At 31.7% G+C, this 17,429-nt stretch overlaps 2 protein-coding genes across 8 annotated transcripts; both read left to right on the top strand.

Annotated features, from left to right (window-relative positions):
* Window positions 1-3,041: 3,041 nt before the first annotated feature.
* Window positions 3,042-9,966, top strand: LOC129312859 (E3 ubiquitin-protein ligase BIG BROTHER-like). Of its 6 annotated transcripts, none has more exons than XM_054955618.1 (9): window positions 3,042-3,202; window positions 3,712-3,766; window positions 3,904-4,068; window positions 4,866-5,094; window positions 5,246-5,280; window positions 6,877-6,924; window positions 8,481-8,608; window positions 9,271-9,379; window positions 9,673-9,966. In XM_054955618.1, exons 3-9 carry the CDS (start codon window positions 3,928-3,930, stop codon window positions 9,721-9,723), a joined length of 741 nt encoding a protein of 246 aa, XP_054811593.1. In that variant the 5' UTR covers window positions 3,042-3,202; window positions 3,712-3,766; window positions 3,904-3,927; the 3' UTR covers window positions 9,724-9,966. The 6 variants fall into 6 exon arrangements, with proteins under 6 accessions (XP_054811593.1, XP_054811597.1, XP_054811595.1 ...); XM_054955622.1 differs by having other exon boundaries at window positions 3,712-3,779; XM_054955620.1 differs by having other exon boundaries at window positions 3,712-3,818.
* A 2,755-nt stretch (window positions 9,967-12,721) lies between these two features.
* Window positions 12,722-16,402, top strand: LOC129314569 (uncharacterized). Of its 2 annotated transcripts, XM_054958050.1 has the most exons (7): window positions 12,722-13,037; window positions 13,130-13,182; window positions 13,463-13,518; window positions 13,617-13,693; window positions 13,865-14,126; window positions 14,989-15,163; window positions 16,016-16,402. In XM_054958050.1, exons 1-7 carry the CDS (start codon window positions 12,893-12,895, stop codon window positions 16,160-16,162), a joined length of 915 nt encoding a protein of 304 aa, XP_054814025.1. In that variant the 5' UTR covers window positions 12,722-12,892; the 3' UTR covers window positions 16,163-16,402. The 2 variants fall into 2 exon arrangements, with proteins under 2 accessions (XP_054814025.1, XP_054814024.1); XM_054958049.1 differs by having other exon boundaries at window positions 13,617-14,126.
* Window positions 16,403-17,429: the final 1,027 nt, after the last annotated feature.

Genomic DNA, 17,429 nt, shown 5'->3' with positions numbered 1-17,429 from the left:
CAACAATATTATTTTCTGAGCACTGTAAAAGTAGTAAAAATGATGTCGAAAATATTGACTTAAATTCTGAAAAAATAATTTACAATTTCAGTCAAATTAAAAATAACTTGATAACATAATTAGAGAAAATATATTTTTTATATATCATATAACATAATATAAAAGGGTTAATGATATGACAAAAACTATGAAAAAAATAGTCCATTTATTTTTATTTGATTGAAGAGCAGCACTTAACGTAACTTTAATCAAATGATAATTTATAACTATCTAATATTTGATATTGTTAACAAATTCAAAATCAAATACCATCAAGTTTAGATATAAGAAACATTTCTTCCAACCTAATTTTCTGCCTTTAATGTTTGAACATTTCACCTTATTTTAGACATATCGAGTCAATTCAATTATCCTAACCACCAATGGTTAAGTATATAAATATTTTTCTTATAAAATAATATGTAAACAGATATGTTTTTCCATGTATTACATAGAATATGAGATGAGTAAAAAAAACATGAATCCTGTTACTTATAAACTATGAATATTATACATTTAAATATTAATTTATATTTTACATTAATATGTGTGTTGTTAAATAAATATAACGAACTTTTTAATGTGTAAAAAATATTAAAATATTATTTTAAAAAATCATGGAACAAGAGTACATGTGTTCATAGAATTTAATATTACAAAATTAGTTGGCAATCAGTTGGCAAATCTTTAACCTGTTTTTAACAAGAAGCTTGTTGATTTTACAAGTCATGTAAAGAAAATCTGTCTAGTCTCTTCATCAATGTGACCGCTCTTTATTGCAGATAGTTTGGGAGTTGGGTTTGCTTCTCCCAACCTTCACTCCTAAGAGATTTGGACCGTACAAATTAATTTGAATGTAAATTTAATATTTATTAAAATAAAATATTTATAAAAGTTATACAAATTTTTAATAAATCTGATCATCAATTTAAATAATCTACATTTATATTACAAAAATAAAAGTTATAAAAGTGATAAAAAATTTTAATATTAAATTAAACTATTTAGAATAAATTTATATTATTCAGATTGATAATAAACAGATTTATTAAATTTTTTAAACTTTTATTTTGATAATATAAATGTAAACTGTCCAAATTAGTGGTCAGATTTATTGAAATCTTTTATAACTTTTATAAATATGAAATAAAAATTAAAATTAAAATATTAAATTTGAACCCTTTAAATTAATCTGGACGGTCCATATTTTTTCCCTAAATGGGAGGAGCTGCAGCGAAGCGAAGGTTAGGAGGAGCAAAGCTCACTTTGACATATTGCTCACATACCTTTACGGGTCAATTGTTTTGTTTTAAACCCTTTTACTTTTAAGTTTTAAGTTCATATTCAATATTAAATATTAATATTCCACTTATTAGGAAACACCATGGGATTTATTGTACCTTTTATCGTATTTTTAGGTAAATGAATAAATGTTGAATTGCTTGTGCGTTAAGTTTCAAATAATAATTTAAATATTAAGATTTTTAATTTTCCACCTAATGGGTGTAGGAATCTTTTTTACTTTAACATGACTTGATTTGTCATCATTTTATACAAACTTTTTCAAGACATTGTATTAAGAAAATATTAATAACCCATAGCAATGCGAGTATATATATAAAAACTTGAATTCTCATGGATAAAAAATATTTTCTATTATAAAATAAATAAATTAAATTAACTTATTTAATTTAATCAATTGAAATACAGAATTTTTATTTTTAAATCTGAAATATTTTTTAATTATAATAAAAAATTATTTCTATTAGGATATTTAAATAGATTATAATAAGCCAGTGCACCACACCCTTCCTCATTTGCCGTTTTATCCATAATATATTTCCTTTTTTTTTATTTTTTAAACCACATACTTGAACCAGCTTCAAATAACCATTTTCTTTGTAGATTTTACTTCAAAGTATGCTGATCTTACTATTTAAATATTATTCCCATTGACCATAAACGTTATTATCATTGGATGGTTTTCTTGTTAATAATTAGTAAAATTTTTTGTTAAGATTCACTTTATGTTTCTCAAAAGTCATAGGAAAGAAGAATTATCTCTTCACTGGAAGATACGATTTTCCCGTAAATTTCACATATTGTGGTATATGTTTGCCATTTTTATATAATTATATAATTTGATTTTATTATATTTAATTTAAAATTTAAAAATTACCAATAGCAAAGTAAAAGGCAAGAAAAGAAAGGCGAGGGTGCTCAAATAAAAGGCAAATAGTGGAAAAATGACAGTTATGTATTAGAACACTAAATTATTGAAGATTAAGTATTCAATTTCTTTTTAAAAATAAGTTAAAAATATTGATAATTGAACTTCAAATTTAAAAGTTTTGATTACAAATAGATATTTAAGTATGAAATATAATTCTTATATAATTTTTATAATTATTTAAATTGATATTTATACCTTATTTTAAACAACATTGAGATCTACTCCCTCAATCCTATATATAAAATTTTTAAAATATTTTTTATTTTAAATATAAAAAATTATTAACATATTTTTTAGTGAATGAATTATTATATTCTTCTTAAAGAAAAGAAAAAGATAAGTATTTTTATTAATTTATTTTTTGTTAAAAATTTATTTTTTATTTAAATAATTAAAGATAAAATTAAAATGTTACTATATTTTTAATTAGATAATTTATTTTTATTAATTTGTGTGATTTAAATAAAAATATCTTGTATAAAGATGGAGGGAGTAATTGTTATTAATTCAATGTTTTGGGATGTATTTGCAATTGTTGCTTGTAGATTTAGCAGAAGTCCACGTGTCATCGTTTGGTTAATCTACATCTGGCGTGTCGCAGATTTTCAGCATAAAATAAAGCGCCACCAAAACAATGAGAGAGAAACTCGGATGGGAGAGAAACAAAAGCCCAGAACGGGAGCCAAAGCACAACACGACAAAACAAAACTGCAAGTGAGCCACCCCCATTGATAAAATAAAACCCCCACACTCTTTCTTCTCTTCTTCTTCTTCTTCTATCCTCCCCCCCTCCCTCCCGCGTGTTGGAGTCTCGTAATTCTTTCGATTGAGGTTTCCACATTCCAGGACTTCTTTGATTCCTTGGTCTGTACCTTTTCTTCTCCTTCGATTCTCCGATGCTCGCGACGCTTTGTTCGGAATGTGAAGAAGGTAAGTCAATGTGAACATTTTGGTCTCTGTTTGATTACTCTGGAATCTGAATCAAATGCATTATATGAGCGGTTGTTTTACTCTGGAATCTGAATCAAATGCATTATATGAGCGGTTGTTATGGAGTTTGTCCTTTTGCCTGTCAATTTTGCGTAAAAATGCCATGAAACCGAGGCAAATTTTTAAAAGAAGCAACCGAGAATCTCGTGTGACCTGTAAACTTCACTCATGGACTATGCTCCCGGAAGCGGAACAATGTGCGTCAAATGAAATGAGTGAAGGTACAGTCACGGATTTTGAAATCGTTACTTTTTTGCTTTGGCTGTAAATCAAACGGAGTTTTAACTAAAACTTTCGGTTTAATTATATGCGCCTTTTCTTTGGCTGACTGCTGGTGTTTCGAGAGAAGCAGGTAGTGCTGCCTGAAGATGTGTATGTTGATAGCTTTTGATCTCCTGAATCATGGAAGTTAGAAAATGGACCTTAGCAAGTCGAACCTTTCTTTTCAGGATTGTCGAAGCTGCCTCACACTGCATTCTATTCAATTCGAAAAAGCCTGCCCTTGTAAGGGAGATGAGTTATAGAAGTTTCCTCCTCTTATTGTGAAGTTGTCGATGTTGGTTGATTCGGCTTCCCGATTTCTTAAAACCGATATTAACGTTCGATTGGGATGTGATTTTTATTTTGTTGCTTTTTTGCAGTTCTTCTGAAAGTGTTGTTTCAATATGAATTATAATAGACCAATGGAGGTCCATTACATAGATACGGGCTTTCCTTACACTGTTACTGAAAGTTTCATGGACTTCTTTGAAGGCATCACGTATATGCCAGCAAATTGTCTCCACACTGGATCCATGCCTGATCAGGTTTTACTGACATCCTTCCCTTTTTTATGTCAAAGCTCTCCCGTTCTCTCATTAAATTAAATAAATGCACATTGTAGAATGTGATAATGGATGTAAGTTATTTTGGCTACAAGGCTTAGTTCCATACCATCCATGCATGAATTGGCCCTAAAAACACTACCATAAATAGCAACTATGAGTGATGAGGAATGAGAAAACTACTGTTTAATCAGTTCTATGTATAGTTCTTAAATGGCTATAAAATAGCGATTCATGATATGATTAATATTAAGGGTAAGATATGAGAATAAGTTAGGGCTGTTCGGTTTTTTTATAGTTTAAATTAGTAGTTATCTAAGGGCTTAGGATTACTTGGATTGATGAGATATTTTAGTGTCCTCTTTCTCCCCCTTAAAGTTTCCTCTCCCCTACTTTCTTCCTGTCCTGTACGAGTGCCTTGTTGTAGGAAGCCAGTAATTTGTTTTTCTTAAATTGAAGTCTAGTCTTGTAAGTAGTGCTAATTGATAAAATGAGTGAAAATTCATCTGTATTTAACGGTTTAGCACAAGAAAGCTCGGCATATAAGTGGGAAGTGTTGCTTCTTTGAGTTCAGCTGCTTTCATATATGGATGATGTTGGATTGGAAGCTATTCCGTGATGCTATAACTACCACTGCATTGATTTGATGCTCCCAAAAATTATCTGAGTCATTTTATTACCGCCTATTAGTATTATCCCTGTTACTTCCATAACTTCAATTGTTTTGTTCAGTTGAACATATCATGACATTTTGTCAATTATCAATGCTGTCTGCGCAGGAAAGTGCCAACTGGATGATGAATATGAGCCCATATAAATATGACATGTCTGGCCCTTTGTGTCCATCATATTTTGGTTATCCTGAATATATCCTTCCCTTACCAAGAGTGGAGGTCTACAGGGGACAGTGGGAAAACCCTTCAACAATGACCGTTGAGGAACCTGCTACAACAGACACTTTTTCCAGGGGAGATGGAGTTGCTGGCATGCAGACTATACCTGAAGAATGTTGGTTCAAGCTTTTTGTTTCATTTTTACTATGTGCATAAACTAATGATCAGATGGGCCAGGACTTCCAAATTTTCACATTTTAATCATAATAACTTAATATTTTGAAAATTTTATGATAGCATAAATGTTTTTGGGTTTTCTTTTGCAGGCAGCCCAAATCATCAAGACGCCACTAGTACCCAGGTAGGTAGCTCTCTTGTCAATAGGGCTGATTTGAGGCCGTAAGTAAGTAATTTCTTATTATATTTAACTGTTTCTAAGGTATGAGCACTGGGACCCTATAATTGAAAAACAGAATACAATTAATGGTTGGTTGAGCTTGGCATTGCAAACTTCCATCACAAATCATATCTGATCTATCCAGCTCCTACACTTGTTCAAATGAATTATTTGTTTATAAATAAAACTTTCATTTCTTACAAACTTGGGGAGTTGAAATTAAATCATGAGATCCACATTAGAACTATGCAGTCAAGACTGTCCTAGATTGACAATGAGAATGCATACAGAGCTATTGTATGCTAAACAACCTGTTAGTTCTGTAGCATAATTCCAATAAATTGGAAGATCATGATAGAGCAGGTACCAAAGAATGTGGCCTTTCAGTTATTATTCCTTACCTTGATCTGTCACTATTAACAGACAATTATGACATTTTTAAATGATTCTACGTGATGAAAATTTTAATTCTCATCGTGATTCCTATTTTTAAATCCTTTTTTTCCTTTTCTATGCCTTTGCTTATTCTCATCCTTGATGTCTGATTTTTTAGCAAAAAAAAAAAAAAGGCAGTGATATTATCTACTTATTTTTCTTTTTACAAATCTGTGTTTTTAGGTTATAAAGCTAGGCGTTGTCAAGATAATTCAATAGTTTTGTGATGTTTATAAACAAATTAAAATAATGTCATGAATAAGACACAGGAATTCTCTATACTGATTTTTTACTGTGTATACTTTCTAAATCACTATAAGCTCCAGAAACTTGAATTTTGTTTACCAGAAATAAGATAAAGGAGATAGGGTTGCAGTTCAGTAGTTCAAGCACTTAATTTCTGCAACATTTCAACCCTTACTACTATCTACAGTTTTCACCTTGTAACTTGAAAAACAAAACCTGGATCTAACTTTTTGTATTAGAGACAAGTGTCTAATTGATGTGATCCAATGATGAGAATTAAGGGACGATTCAAAATCGAATATTTAGTACCTTTGATCCATCACAGGGTATTTGAGGACCAATGATTAGATTCAGAGCCAAGAGGATGAAAGAAGCCTTAAATTTATTAATTAGGGATGTCCTATATGATCAAGGAGTCTTTAAGGCAAATGGAGTTTTAGAAAACCTAAGAAAAACTTTTAGCATGGGCCTAATCCAAGATATTCAAGCCCATGAGTCCAATTAGTTTAGTGAATATTCTTTCTTAAATTTAGGGAATCAGTTTATCTTATTCAAATTTTAATTTAAGAAATTAGTTTATCCTATTTTTAATTTCAAATTTAAATTTAGGAAAATAGTTTATTTTGTCTTAATTTCAAATAAGGATAAAATATATCCGTTAAGGATATGATCTATCTCTTTAGAGTTCTGAATTAACCAGGATTGCATCATTTTTAGGTTTTTAGAAGTCTATGTAAACAGTTCAGCCTTTTGTATTTTTAAAGACTTGATTGCCATGTAGGATGCCATTTTGGATGTCACCTAAGATGATATCTTGGGTGCCAACTAGGTTGCCGCACAGGATCACATCACTAACCCTTTATTGTGCATTACCTGCAGGTTGCATGGCAGCAAGACAGCATCGATCCTGATAATATGACTTATGAGGTGTGATGCAAGTATTTGTACATTTATATGGCTTTAATTTTTTATTTAATTTTATTTCTTCTTTCAAACTTTCTCTTCAGCTATTCAATTATTATGTCTAATTTTTGTGGCACAGCTAGATGCCATGTCGTAGCCTTGTGGGAGTGAGATTAGGTAGATAGCATGAGAAATTCCAGGCATTAAGGTCCCAAAGTTCTCAATTTTTCTGGAGAACCCTGCATATTCAGTTGTTTAATCAAATCTTTTAATTGGTTTTACAGCATAACACTGTTTAGGAAACTTCTCTTTTATATACAAATGAAATATATCAAAGGGTGAAGGTGTTAGTCATTGTTTGATGCGAAAACAAATCTGATCTAGTTTTAAGCTATATAAAAATGCCTATGGTTTTAGAAACAGGGTTTGCACGAATAAAGATAAAATTTGAAATATTTATATATGAGACAAAGTGGGCGTGACATCTATTAAGGGGAGATAGTAGAAAATCATTTAAAATGGTTTGGTCATGTTTAGAGGTCATAGGGGGCATTGGTAATGAGAGTGGAATGAATAGCCTTGAGCCCTGAAAGGGTAGAGGAAGATCAAAAAGAATACTCATAAAAGTTATTGAATGAAACCTCTTGGAGTTAACAATATTTCTAGGGTTAAAGGTCATTTTGGTCCCTAAGCTATACACAAAAGGTCACAAATGCCCCTAAATTCAATTATGGCCATGGGTCAATTCTGTCCTTCAACTTCAAAGATTCCTTTCTTTATCATTTGAGATGGTTTGGTTATGTTTAGAGAAGGTCAGAGGGGGCATTGGTGATGAGAATGAAATGAATAGCCGTGAGCTTTGAAAGGGTAGAGGAAGATAAAAAAAATACTCATAAAAGTTGTTGAATGAAACCTCTTGGAGTTAAACAATATTCCTAGGATTAAGGGTCATTTTTGTCCCTGAGCTGTACATAAAAGGTCACAAATATCCCTAAACTCAATTATAGCCATGGGTCAATCTTGCCCTTCAACTTTAAAGATTTCTTTCTTTATCACCTTGATATTTTCTCATTGTTAGTTGACCATTAGTAAACCTCACATTATATTTTTTAATATTATTTTTATTATAAAATATTTGAGTTGATAGCAAAAAATGACCTTTCAACTAATGAAAGATATTAAAAAAATAGTAAGATCCACTGATGAGTAATGAACGTTAAGTGTTTTTAACGTTAGGGTAATGACAGAGGGAATCTTTAAATTGAGGGACAAAATTGATTTATTGTTGAATTTAAGGACATGTATGACCTTTCGTATACGATTCACAGTCAAAAATGACTCTTAACTATTATTGTTAAAAGCTTGGTTAATAATAAAGAATAATGATATCATTCAATCCATGTAACCAACCCTATCTAGTGAGATTGAGACTTGTCGTTATTATTGTTGTTTAGAAACATGGTGTTTTTAATAAGATGCAGAAAGTTTTCGTTAAGGGGAAGACCTCCTTTGAGAAGGGTGAAGTTGGACTTGGTGATTTGCCTATGGTAATTTATTAATCTTTTAATTATATATTGCAGGAATTACTGGACTTGGGTGAGGCAGTTGGAACTCAAAGCAGGGGCCTTTCCAAAGAACTTATTGATCTTCTTCCAGTCTCAAAGTACAAGTTCAGAAGCATGTTTAAAAGAAAAAAATATGGGAAAAGGTAAATTCCTGGTTCTCTTCTTCTTTCTGAATATTTGACAATGTGGCGAATGAAATATGTGGAATATAGGGGTGAAAGTGATCTTTCCTTCTTCGGGAGGCTGGGTTAATATGGTGGTAGCACAAAAAGTGAATATTTAACTTTCAAATGTTATGCAAATTTCATTTATTAAGAAGTTGGAACGAAAGTGAAGCGAGTATTTTGACATGAACTTTATATTTGTAGGTTAACCGTTTGGTTAAAATATTGAAGTTTGAGAAACTTCACAATAGTCACTTTGCATTTCTCTCAATTTCCTTGACATTTAAACAAGAGAGAAAAAGAATTTTTCCCCTTTATCCTATTTTGTTTCCCCTTCCAATTTCCCCCCCCCCCCAAACACTTTCATTTTGCTAGGCTTAGTTTAGATTCTTTGCTGCGTTGACTGAGTTAGATACTGCCATCTACGGGGATATATTGACTGTACATTTACTATGGTGTTTTCCATTTCCTTTTTTAATCAGGATCCTGGATCAACAGAGCTTCTTGCTTTCTGTGTGACTCTAGGAAGATATACAAAGTCCCCCTCCCTTATTTTTCCTTTTTCTTCCCATTTATGTCTGAGTCTATTATCTCCTTCTCAAGTTCATTATTGGGTAATGGCCAAAACGCATGAAAAGCAGGTGTGTGATTTGTCAGATGACATACAAAAGAGGTGACCAACAAATGAAATTGCCATGCACGCATGTTTACCATAGCGAATGCATCTCCAAATGGCTTAGCATTAACAAGGTCAGTCATATTGATGCATCTATTAAGGTACACTTTCCCATGACAGGAAAAATTGTACCTTTTCCAAAGGACGAATTTTCTGATGTCTTTATTTTTTTTTAAATCAAAATATAGCTAGCGATTTTTTTTTTTAATTCTTTCGTCTAAGAAAAAATGCAGTTTTATACCATTCACCTCCCAATGTCATTAATATGTAACACTGTACCTTTTTTTTTTTTTTTCCTTTTTGCCCACCCAAATTCTCTCTACTCATTATATGCAGTTATAACCTTGTTTTGTGATATTCTTTTCAGAAATGCCCGGTTTGCAACGCTGAGGTGTTTTGCGAGGATTCAAGGAATTAGCATTAAGATGCTGTTAACAGAAGAAATTTGGAGGCTTCTCTGCTCTATTACCCCCCCCCCTCTTTTCTTTTCCTATCTCATTTTGCCCCCCCCCCTCTTTCATTAGAAATCTCACTACACGTAGGTAGGAACACTAGAAAGAACTCAGCCGCTACATTTTATGTAATAAATATTCTCTTCACTAGAGACGTCCGTAACAGTCGCATCTTGTGGTGGTTAATGAAATTTGAGTGATGTAAACTATGTCTGTTCTTTTATTCCTCAGACTCTCTCCTTGCCCGAGGTTTCTGCTTCACATTGATTCAATGTACGTATAACATTTTGAGTTATATGTATGCTTAATATAAACTAGAGTCAAAAGTTAAAGACTAATTGTCCTTCACTTCTTTTGAATTTTAGTTAAATTACATATGATGAGTTTCAAGTTTCAAGAAATTGAGTCCAGATAAAACGCATTAAAAAAAAAAACAGATAAAAACATGAATTAAATTTAGTATTTTTGTTTTGTTGTGTAATGATAAAAAATAATTCAATTTTGCTTTTAGCCTTAAAAATTTATTAAGTAGATAGAATTTTGTATGTATTAACATGAAGTGATATTGATGGCATCATCGCGCATTAGGGTCATTATTTTTTATTATAATTTAAAAAATATTGTCTTTTAAATTAAGAAAAATGATAATAAAATTCTTTCGAATTATATAAATGACAATCTAATCTTTTAAAATGTTATATTTTTAACAAAGTTCTCAGAGACTTTTGTGGTAGTAAATTTTAAAGTGAACAGATTATTTAACTTTTATTAAAAATAAAAAACTCTAATCATAATTTTTATTCTATAAATTATAAGAATTGAACATAAGATTATAATTTGTTAAATGTTATTTTTATTATTGAAAAATAAATTTCAATCACAACTTTTGCTTAAAAATTTATAAAAATTGAGTAAAAAATTACAATTTATCAAATATAATTTTTATTATTAAAAAATAAATATTTAAAATAACAAACTTTATTCATACTTTTGCTTAAAGAATCATAACTTTCATTACAAAGCATCCAAGCAATCTGAATAAGAATATACTTTTGTATATCTCTTATTTCAGCAGATCGTAAGCCCAAGAATAATACTAATCAACTCTGCAATTGCTGGTGGAACTGAATTCATTTTGCCACAGTTTCGAGTCTAACCGCTCCATCACCAAGTTCACGTCCGTTGCTTCTATTATAAGTAAACAGGGAGCATTTTTGAATGTGATCTTGGTCCATACAAGCTATAAAGAAAAATGATAATGATAATGTTGCATTACGATTTTCTACAGGTTGTTCAGAAACAAAAAGCCTTTTGCAACTGGTAACCCAAATATCTCGACACAGATAACCCAATAGAGTACTCCGCTAAATTTTCTTTGTTTAGTTTTGACCAGCGTCATTTGTCAGATTCCATTTAACATAAGAAAGTTGTCGATAGTTCTGGTTCGACCATCGTTTTCCACTGATCAGCTACACTCGGACAATCTCTGAGCAGGTGCAATGAATCTTCAAGTTGATTACACCCCTCTGTCCAAGGGGCAGCAACTTAGCCTATCATGAGTGAACAGCCACATGAAGGTTTTATGATTTTAGTTAAAACCACACATGGACGCTTTCCCGTAAATGAAATAGCTCAGGTAATTGTGCTTTTAGTTAAGTTAATTTTTTTTTGGAAAATTGATAATAACGTCCCAAAATTTAGATTTTATAATAGTTAAGTCCGTAATAAAATTTTCTGAAAAATAAATTACAAATATTAATTCCAACAAGAATTCCAAGTGTAAATTAAAAGTTATATTTAAAGTTTAAATGTCTTGTTTATAATTAGAACTCCTTAATTTATGACTATTTGAATTAATATTTACAACTTATTTTTTAAAAAATTTTGTTGGAAACTTAATTGTGATAAATTTATTAGTTTGAGACTCTAATGTCATTCTCTCTATTTTTGTTCAAAAAAAAAAATCAAATTAGGAGACGTGGATTTTTTTACACATTGCTTAACTTGAGATTAATTCTTGTTATGAACACTTTTAATTTAGTTTTACATTCAACATTCACTTATTCTAATTTAATTTTTAGCTTAGAATTTTCAGTTTTCTTACATATATGTTTTATGTTAAATTTATTTTTTTATTTACCTTCAAAATTTATTTCGTTTTTAAATGTTGAATAAGAATAAAATTATACTTTTTATATTATAAAATAAAATGTGCTTATAAAAATGTATATAAGAATTTTTTTTTGCAGTATATGTGAACTGTCATAGAAATGTAATCATATTCTTAAAGACAAAAATTATTAATTAAATCAAAAAAATATTTTTTATTTTATTTAAATAATAAGGAAAACAGAAAAAGCCTAGTCGATAGATTTAATTATTTAATATTTATCTCACCGAACTCACCTTTTCGTTTTTTATGTGTGTGAACTGCGAAGTTTAGTACTTCGAGTTGTGACAATTAAACTTTTTTACATTATTTTCTCTTTTATTTCACAGACACCATAACTGAGAAGAATTCTTGTTCATTATTATTTTTAAAAGAATACTAAAAAAGTCAATAAAACAATATTTTTCATATCATGTTTACTGATGGTGAGCTTGAGATCAAGCTCAACAAAACTTTTTTACATAAAAAATAATTAATTAATTTTATAAATAATAAAAATACAATATAAATTGCAGTTAATATTACGTTTTTTTTTTTTGACCAGCTAATATTAAGTATTAATAGTGTAACATCTCTTATATTTCCTATTTTGTACAAAAATATTTGCAAATTGCAATCAAATGGAAGCCAGCTATCTGGGTGCAGCACGCCTAAAATAAATCCGTTTGCACCAGAACAAAACTCAGTAAGCTAGTCAATGTGACTACCAAGTCTCTAACGGTCGGAGAATTTAGTAACACCTATTTTCCCAACGTTCACTCCCCGCCTTCCTCGATCCCCATAACGGTTACATTTACACCTTTCTCTCTCCCATTCTGGCACTCCTCAGTCTCTCTCTCTCTCTCTCTCTCTCTCTCTCTGAACTTCGCTCGCTGCAGCAACCCGCTAGCTGAATTTTTGGGTCTCCTTCATACCCTCCCCCTCTCTCCTCCTCACTCTCACTGTCTTTCTTCCTTGTGTGAGTAATGGAACCTGCGAAGATCGACTGGAAGAGACTGGAGTGGCACTTTGTAGAAGACGAAAAATACGAGCACATTAACGCACCGAAATGGGTCGATTTCTTGGCCCCAGACCAATCCGTGGACGATGAGGACTGGTTTTGCAGACCCGGTTAGAATTTGCGTCTCTCCTATGATTCTTTTACGTTATTTTCTTAGATTTTGCTTTTTCTTCAATGGGTCTTGGTGATATGGTCTTTGCAGATTGTAAGCATCCCAAGACAGTGGACGATTTTCTCAGATCAACTCCTTCAAAGGTTCCATTCTTCTCTACTTCTGTTTTTCATACTCTTGTCTTATGTTAAGAAACTAAAGAAGATTTAAGATTAAGATTTTTCAATTCTTGGATTTTCCCAACTCGCTGAAGCAATAAACTTGAGCTAGCTAGTTCAGCTAATATTCCTTGGATATTGATATATGTCTTGCTAATTATATTTTTATTTACTTTTCTCACATTTCTGAGGTGCCAGTTACGATCTTTCCAAGTTTTTTTCTTACTCTTTCTTTTTCTTTTCTTTTCTTTAAAATTTCTGGAAGCTTTTGAGCTCGGTTGATTCTCCAGGAATTCTTCCATTGGGTGACCAAAATAGGAGGTTCTTACAAAGATCCATTTTTCTTTTCAGTGCTGTTCCACTTTCTGTTTGTTATATAAATTCAGGGATCAATTTTCATATGCTGGATATTGCTACAGAGATCAGAAGTTGAAGAGAAGGGTGCCCACCCTATCTTCGGCTTCCCCAGATGGCAAACTCAAATTCAAGCACGACAGTGAGAATCAGAACCCAAACCTGGTTACTCCACCAAGTAATAATCCATTGAAATTGACGAAGGCATCAATCAAGTCAAGCGATGAGAAAAAGAGACTCATTGATGACACATCGCAGCACAACAAGGTGCCTTCACTGAGATCCACACTCTCAGCAAAGAATTTGTTTGCAGGGAGGCCTATCTTGAGCCAAATCACAGAATTCTGCAATGAACTGAAGAAATTAGCAACAAGAGGTAGAGAGAGAGAGAACGATGAAAATGTGAATGAGATTAAAAGTGAAGAGGGCGAGGAGAATCAAAAAGCAAACGAAGGGCCTCCGCCTGTTCAGCCTTCGGAACAGTCAGTTAAGGAAGAGAAAGAAAGGAAGCCGTTGCTTGAAGTGACCGGAAAATCTGAGGCAAGAAACAATAAACCGAAGCTGCAGAGAAAGAAGTAAATCTTAATCTCCCTCTTTATGCTTACTCAATAACTATGAAACATTGACACTGATACTTACACAGATATGTTGACATTTGCACCACACTTAAATCTCAATTATTTGAACTGTTCCATATAGTAATCCACTTCCATAGATAAATTACTATTCAGGTTTGTCCTTATTTTTTAGCTTGGCACAGTGACTGCAAAATTGTGTGTTGTTTCATCTCGCTCTGTATGACTGTACCCGTATCCATATGATTGCTTGGTAATTAGTATCTATGAAACATTGACTCTGACACGGATATGTGGCATAACTCACAAGCATCACTTGTATTCTGAACTTTTCATATAGTGATCTGCTTCCAGAGAAGAACACTGGTCAGATTTGTCCAACCCTTGGTACAGTGACTGCAAAATTCTCCATTGTCTCATCTCCCTCTGCATCTACATCCATATGTTTACTTGGTATCTATTAACTGTGACCCTTAACACAGATTAGTGTCATTAGCTGATTAGCATCACTTATTAATCTCAATTTTTTGAACTTTCCATTTAGTGATGGTCCTTTCATTGAAAAACGTTGTTCAGGTTTGTCCCTTCCTTTTTAGCTTGTCAAAATTCTCTTTAGTTTCCAGTAGTTACAGCTGTTTAAAACATATACAGTGCTCTGATCAAAGAATAATAGTTTTTTTCGTTAGCGCATTGGTGATGACAATTATCATAGATGAGTTCGCAGTCACAATCTTTTGATTGATGTACAACCACGTTTACATGATGAAAGAAGCTCAAATAGTCAGGCGTAAAACCATATATGAGCTTCTTTTTACAAGTTATTATATTCTGTAAATCATTTGTTTATTATTCTATTCTGCAGAAGAGCGGATGAGACCGAAAATATGCCTATTATGCTGGACTTGGAGAATGTGAGACGCAAGAAAGATGAGAACTTAATGCAAATTCGCACAAACCCTCCCTCTCCTCAGTGCTTCTCTGCTTTTCGTGATACAAATAAAACTACCTCTCCAAAGGCTTCCAAATCCAGATTAATGGTACGTAGTTACCTGCTCTTTATTACTATTCAGATTGATAATACACAGTCTAGATATAAAATTTGATGATAAATCAGGAAGTTGCCATTGACACCGAAGATAGGTCTTTGATTAAAATGGAATGTACGTTCCCAAAAGATAGATGTTGTTTAGCCAACTGCATGTTGAGTGGTTTGATTTATGTTGATTAAGATTAGCAAAAGCATATGTGCTGTATGTTTAGAGATTCCTCATTAGTTACCTGCTCTTTATTACTATTCAGATTGATAATACACAGTCTAGATATAAAATTTGATGATAAATCAGGAAGTTGCCATTGACACCGAAGATAGGTCTTTGATTAAAATGGAATGTACGTTCCCAAAAGATAGATGTTGTTTAGCCAACTGCATGTTGAGTGGTTTGATTTATGTTGATTAAGATTAGCAAAAGCATATGTGCTGTATGTTTAAGATTCCTCATTAGGTTCTGTTATAAAAACATAACACCTAAACAGATTTTCTAAGTTAGAGTCACTTGTCATAATCTAAATGAAGAACTTGATAGCATAAACCTGAACTGTATGTGTCGGTGTTTTCCATGTAGATTTCATCCAACTGTCAAATTGGAACTGTACATGTCAATTAGCTATTATGCTCACCTCATGCTTTTCTCTGGTAACTTATCTGCAAGACTTCTTAATGAGAGCATACTGGCCTTTCACAAGTTCTTCTTTCACATTGAGTACATGCCAGTACAAGTACAAGATGCTTTTTTTTTCCAGTTGGAGACTTGGACTCTCATTTGTACTGTTCTGTAGCTGATTATTATCAATGAAGTACTTAAAATGCCCATCTGGAATAAATCTTGCAGGAGAGAGGAATTCTTCAAGAAGTTGAGCAAAAGAAAACGATGGAGTTTCCTGAGAACAGTAGCCAAGACATCTCAATAGTTGATGGAAAGAAGCAAGAGCTTTGGACGTGTTTCTGGTTCTTGAAGCCTTGCACATTATCCAGCTAGCTTCATTGACAAAATGCTATGGTTGATTCTTTCATTCTTTATTTTATATATCTTTAGGAATACATAAAGTCCTGCAAAACTACACTAGTTTATTCTAGGTTCTTAGTCATTCTTTTATTATTGTCTCTTGTTCCTCCCATCTTCTTCTACAAATGATAAGAGGAATCTGAAAACTTAAGGATTCATTAATACTTGTATTAAACAAAAGATTTGTGAATAAAATGTTGAATCCGTGCTGCTTTCCTGAGGAACAAATAAAGATCAATTATGAACTATATACTTTCTCTCTCCCTGTTTTTTCCTTCCCCTTTTTAACCCTCGTGACAATCATTCTTTAACCTTCTAGTCCACAATACTAGGTAATTTCTAGAAACTTCACTTGATTCAATATAAGGTAATGTGTCGGACCAAAATATATATATATATATATATATATGGTAATATGTAGTGTTTATAATTTTTTAACCTTCATTTATTATTACTTCATGTAATAAAAGTGTTTTAAAGGAATTAACTACTTAAATGTGGAAATTTATTTCACCAAAGATAAAATCAGAGAGATATAAAATAATTGAGAAGATTAAGGTTTTAATTAGTAATTTTTTAGAACCACATAGTAGTTGACATCACCCTATATGGCTATGGTAGTCTAAACACAATGTCTTAGGTTTTCAAGTCCGTGTAATTATAGAAAATGAGAATTACACTCAATTGGATTTAAAAATACTTGAATTAGATCCAATTATATACCCATATCAAAACACATTGCCCTCTATTATGAACCGGAGAGAGTTATTCTTGTACTTTCTGGGGTGAAGCTTTAAGTTTTTTTTATCCCAAATCACTTTAGACAAGCTTGCATGACTCGAGGTTAGAACTAGAGAGAAACAGTATAGAAGATTTCTCAGTATAGAAGATGATGATGGAAGTTGAACACCCTTGTCCAAGTCTCAAATTAAACACTAAAATACTTGGATAATATTAGTTACAAAATATTTGTTTTTTGAATTTTTTTTTTCAACTCTATCTAAAATGAACCCTATAAAATAATTGAATAATCATTAAGCATCAGGGGCCTTACAAACTGAGGTATCGTGTGAAAAAATTCGCACTCAGTAATTCCCTTTTTTATGCTAAAGCGTCTGCCACATGACTCTTCTCCCTGAGCACAGTGGAACAAAAAGATTAATTTGATTACTAAAAAGGATGGGAATGGAATGAAATAAAAAATTTAAAATAAAAATAAATGTATAATAAAATTTCATAT

This window comes from Prosopis cineraria, unplaced genomic scaffold (genome assembly GCF_029017545.1).
Source record: "Prosopis cineraria cultivar Desert tree isolate PC_DT_omini unplaced genomic scaffold, ASM2901754v1 PC6, whole genome shotgun sequence".
NCBI lineage: Eukaryota > Viridiplantae > Streptophyta > Magnoliopsida > Fabales > Fabaceae > Prosopis > Prosopis cineraria.
Note: the sequence above shows the minus strand (reverse complement) of the source record. Positions and strands in the feature narration are given on the sequence as shown.

Excerpts from the sequence above, each read along its gene's own strand:
- LOC129314569 (XM_054958049.1), top strand. The coding sequence starts at position 12,893 with ATGGAACCTGCGAAGATCGACTGGAAGAGACTGGAGTGGCACTTTGTA. Across the intron at positions 14,127-14,988 it reads CCGAAGCTGCAGAGAAAGAA|AAGAGCGGATGAGACCGAAA; the intron begins GTAAATCTTAAT and ends TCTATTCTGCAG. Across the intron at positions 15,164-16,015 it reads CTTCCAAATCCAGATTAATG|GAGAGAGGAATTCTTCAAGA; the intron begins GTACGTAGTTAC and ends TAAATCTTGCAG.
- LOC129312859 (XM_054955618.1), top strand. The coding sequence starts at position 3,928 with ATGAATTATAATAGACCAATGGAGGTCCATTACATAGATACGGGCTTT. Across the intron at positions 4,069-4,865 it reads CTGGATCCATGCCTGATCAG|GAAAGTGCCAACTGGATGAT; the intron begins GTTTTACTGACA and ends CTGTCTGCGCAG. Across the intron at positions 9,380-9,672 it reads AATGGCTTAGCATTAACAAG|AAATGCCCGGTTTGCAACGC; the intron begins GTCAGTCATATT and ends TATTCTTTTCAG.